We start from the raw sequence: 4576 nt of genomic DNA, 5'->3' as shown, positions 1-4576 counted from the left end.
GGTTAGACCAGTCTAGTCTGTATGTTGTGAAACAGCAAAGCAGAGGAGGGACTGATACATACACCGAGATGCTGCTTTCAAAAATCATAATTACAGATTGCTGTCGCTGGGAGCACCTCTGCTTGCTGCCCAGGCTCCTGGTTATTTCCCCACTTAATAGCCTGGTCATGTCCCGTGGCGGCGAGGGCCGAGCGCTGAGGTACAGTCAGGTCACGGCTTAATCTTCCATAACTGAAAAGATACCGAGAGTGAGTGTGGGCCTGAAAGCTGCAGGTCTGAATGCACGTCATCTGCAGGTGAGACTTGGTCCCCTTCACCCATCCTGCATTGAATGCTCTGCTCAGCAAGCTCCAGTTTGTGGGTGAGCCACAGGAGGACTCTGGCTTCATTCCAAAGGGAAAGAACCTGGATTCTCACTACCGGCTTTAAGTGGGCATATGAACAGGATTGAAATTCACGTGGGTCCTGTCTGCCCCCCTCCCCAAAGGGGCTCAGCGAGCTGGAGATTCAGTGTGGGCTGGTCTCTGAGTCACCGTGCAGAGAAGCCCAATTCAAGCCCAGCCTTTCTCCTTTGGGGGTGGTGGGGGTGTGGAATTTGGCAATGGGACAGAAGTGATCCCTACAAGATGTTTCCTGTTAGTTTCTGTGGGAGTTGTACTTACTCTGATATTGAATCCTAGAAGGTCACTTATAACACCCGAGACAGCAGAGAGTATCACAACACGTGTTATATTGTAGATTAATGGATTCATGGTCAGTCCATACAGCCGAAATGGAGTATCTAATTCCTGCAGTGAAAGGGGGCAAAAAAAAAATTAGCATTTGTCCATACCAGAAGTGATTAATCCTCTGACTTTCAGCTTAATCCTGGCTCTCTGGCAGACTTTGCTAACCAAGTACTGCCACTGTAGCCTCAAATGTATGGTCAGAAATTCCCACTCTCTCTGTCAGGCCTCCCAGATGTTTCCCAACAGCCATGCTGAGGCTGAGCAGTCTCCTTTGGAGCAACATGAGCTGTGTAACGAGCTTGACGTGGGCTGTAGAATTTGTCTGGACCAATTTATGTGACTCTCGAGCTGCGCTTTCTTGTGCCATGGCTACAGAAGCACAAAACTAGGGAGTCATTGGTGTTAGCTGTTGCTCCAATAGGATTCAGGAGCTCAGAGTTTCTGGAGAGCAGCTCACCTTCAGCAGCTTCGTAGATAGTTTCAAAACATTGTTTACTAGGGAGAGCTGTTCCTTCTTGTTTGGCTTCTTCTCCATCTTTAGGTATAAGTTTATCTATGACAGAGACATGACAGACCAGATGTTGATATTCCAGCACTAGACACCCAACTAATTTCTAAAGGGAAACTGGAGCCATCTTTTGCAGTCTACTGTCACTTCTGAAGAAGTGATGCATCCACAAACAGGAATTTAGCAGTGATATTATTCTTTTTCTGATTGACGTGGCTCCCATGTTAATCCTGAGACAAAATTAATCTAGAATTCTAAAATTTAAGTCTGTCCAAATGTTTACCAGCTTGTCCTTCCCCAACTGGTAGTGTTTTACTGCCTCCTGTCCAGCACAAGGGTTGATTTCTAAATTTGATGCTGATATTTTTAAGCTAGTTTGAAATGCTGTCACTGTAAACAAACAAGCCACAAAGCCAAAGGGAGAATAAGCTAAATGGAGACACCTGCTCAGTGAGCAAGATGGAAATATTGCTATATTTCTTGTTGGTTTCAGAGCCCAATGATGCCAGTCGTAGTAAAAAGAGGAGAAGTGCTGCCTCCCAGATGAGGAACTCCCAGTTGTAAGCTGCATTCAGAAATGTTTTGTGACCCTTAAGAACCTGTATTGAAAAGAATGAAGTGCCAGTGTCAGCAAGAAGTAACACGTCTGTGTGGGGAGCAGAGCGTCCCCCTCAGAACAGACGCCCGCACGCGACGGCTGCGCGGTTTTACCCTTGCTGTGCCACTCACTCATGTCACCAGAGTAAAGCTCTGGGTTCTGACAACCTGGCGTTAGCTTGGAATTGGATTCCTCCTGCCCATCCCCCGAGAAAAGGGTGCTTGTTCTTTTTCCTTCCTCCCTCTTCCCAACTAACGGGCAATACAGTGCTTTCCTTTCCTGCCTGCATGTCCCAGGGGCTGCCTCAGTCCACCACAGCCGGGCTATGCTGATCCTGCCATTGCCAGGACTAGGACTGTCACAACCTCCTCCAGAAACCCGTGCCCCACAGAACCCACCGCAGCCAGTCAGGGTCTGCTGAGCATCCATCAAGCACTTTGTAGGTTGGCAAAAGAAAAGCCTCCAATAGTTGGGGTATTTTGCTCCCTACTTCTTTTATTAAAAAAAAAATAAAAATCTCACCTGGGCGCAGCATATAAAAGCAATTGAAAGAGCCAGTAAGAAGATGGACGACACGACCACATCCACGGATCGCTGTGGCCCTCGCCTCTGCAGGAGCAAAGACACCCAGTCAGCTCTAACGCTCGGCAGTGGAGCTCTGAAGTCAGGGCTCCCTGCAAGCCACTGCAACGCTTCCAGCAGTGCTGCCCAGGCAGCAGCAAGGTGAAGTATGTGTACCTGGAGACACCCGTACACCCTCTAGTAATCCAGTCTGGGGTCAGAACTCACCTTTAGGTAGGAACGGAGAGATAACCAGATCTTAATGTTTTCTACCTTCTTCAGTCTAAAGTGAGGAATTTCATATTTCCTGGCTTTCCGAGCAGATGTAATGTGACTAAAAAGCTTGGCAAACAAAAACCTCTGCAAATTAAAGACAGGAACAAATTAGTCTAAAGCAGAACACCGTTGGGCTCTGTTAGTGATGGCTGGCAGAAGCAGCAGCATGCCTTGTGGCGCTGGGGAGGCCCAATGGGCACGCTGGTGCCCAGCCCCTCAGGCTGGTGGCAGTGGTCACTTGGGGCACAGCAGCGTCAGAGCAGCTGCTGCTGGGCAGGATGAGCCACAGAGCTGTCGCTGGACGGTGAATGACCTGCCTGCCACCCACACCTCTGCAGCCACCCTGACAGAGCTCCAGCCCACAGCCCTGTGGGGGCCCAGTGTGCTGCTGCCAAATATCTCATGACCCGTCCCGGAACAGGAGAACTCCGCAGAGTTTCTCTTCTTCCCCAACAGCTCCACGCTGAAGCACGCGCTGCATGCAGAGCCCCACATCAAGATGTTGAAAGTTGTTTTTCCCTTGGGTGCAGGGGTCAGGAAGGGCACTGCCAGGTGTAAGTTTGGGGCTGATGAATGGAAGTCTTACGAGACTCCTCCACCTAAACCTCTTGGGCAGCTGTGACACTCCCGCTTGCTCAGCCGCGCTTGTCCGGCCAGGCTCTGCCGCGGCAGGCAGCCCGGCTTGGTACGACACGTGCCCAGGGTTCTGTACCTCTAGATGTACCTGCTTATACGTTCTCTCGGCAACACACATCATGAAGAAAAACATCCAGGTTAAGCAAAGCCTTTCCAGGAAGTTGATGGCAGACAAAAGGATGACAGGGATGCTGGCAGGTGCTCCACAGAAGATGTGCAGAAGCTCCTTCACAGAAATGGAGCAGAGCTGCTCCAGGTTATCTGTGCGGAAGAGCCTGTAGAGGAACGGCAGAAACGCTAATCCAATGGTGATGATGTTCCCCAGCATCTGGTACCCGACTCCTTGCTGGTAGGCATTAACCTGGCAGGCAGGAACGAAAACAGGGTGATTACCTGGGTTTTGCATGAGGGAAAAGGCATGTTGTGGTGGCAGCATTAATTCAATCAATCATTCGGTTCCTCTTCCCTTCAAAGGACAAAGCCAAAAACAATTGCACCCATTCCAGTCCAAACCCAACAACAATTGGTCAATAAACCAAACACCTTCAGCACAATGCAGAAACACAGCCAGTAACTGTCAGCACCCCTCAGTCTGCAACAGGACCTCCACAATGCTGGGTTATGCAATTTTTAAGTAAGAACATTTAGGACAACTGTGTTTACAGTTGAGGAGGGACCAGTTTTATACTGCACATCATGTTTGCATGTGTAGCTATTTTCAGAGGTTTTGGTGTTCTTTGAAGCATGAGTGGGGGTTGCAATGACTCTTACCCTGCTCATGATAATCCCACTGATCTCCAGCACAGACATGTCCACCTTCTTGCAGTCGTTCCCTTCCCAGATCAGCGCACTCACTTTTGCAGATGCTGGGCTTGTATTCTGCAGCCAAAACAAATGGTTCTATAAAAGAGAAAAGAAGGCAAAAGGCACACAGTCTGTTTCTGTACTGCTATTAAATAATGCTTTTTCCTAGAAAGGAAAGTCTGGCTGGAATACTTTGGTTTGGGATTAGCAGTGGTCCAGCTCAGTGGCAGGGAGGAGGGAGCTGGTCACTGATAGCCCCTGGGTCGCCCCGGGCGTCTGTGTGAGCAGCACGGCTGCCAGGACGGGCTCCCCCCAGCCTGCAGATGTGCCCCCAGCCTGCAGATGTGCCTCGTGCCTCGTCTGGGCAGGCGGGGGAAGGCGGGTGGGGGGCACAGCCGCCCCCGTGTCCTCAGCACACCTGCTGGAAGACGTCCTCCCCCGGGTCCCGCCGGGAGCCCCGCGCGG

At 50.4% G+C, this 4576-nt stretch overlaps 1 protein-coding gene across 1 annotated transcript; it reads right to left on the bottom strand.

The window, feature by feature from the left end:
- Positions 1 to 202: 202 nt before the first annotated feature.
- LOC103780252 (putative homeodomain transcription factor 1) lies at positions 203 to 4568 on the bottom strand (the record flags this gene model as incomplete). Its single annotated transcript, XM_008947910.1, has 9 exons — positions 203 to 231; positions 663 to 788; positions 1186 to 1281; positions 1680 to 1835; positions 2357 to 2443; positions 2624 to 2755; positions 3396 to 3668; positions 4079 to 4207; positions 4530 to 4568. Coding segments are annotated over 9 exons (1059 nt in total), but the record flags the coding sequence as incomplete, so codon positions are not given.
- Between the last annotated feature and the right edge of the window lie 8 nt (positions 4569 to 4576).

This window comes from Merops nubicus, unplaced genomic scaffold (genome assembly GCF_000691845.1).
Source record: "Merops nubicus isolate BGI_N331 unplaced genomic scaffold, ASM69184v1 scaffold40319, whole genome shotgun sequence".
Classification (NCBI taxonomy): domain Eukaryota; kingdom Metazoa; phylum Chordata; class Aves; order Coraciiformes; family Meropidae; genus Merops; species Merops nubicus.
The sequence above is the reverse complement of the archived record's forward strand: the minus strand, read 5'-3'. Positions and strand labels throughout refer to the sequence as shown.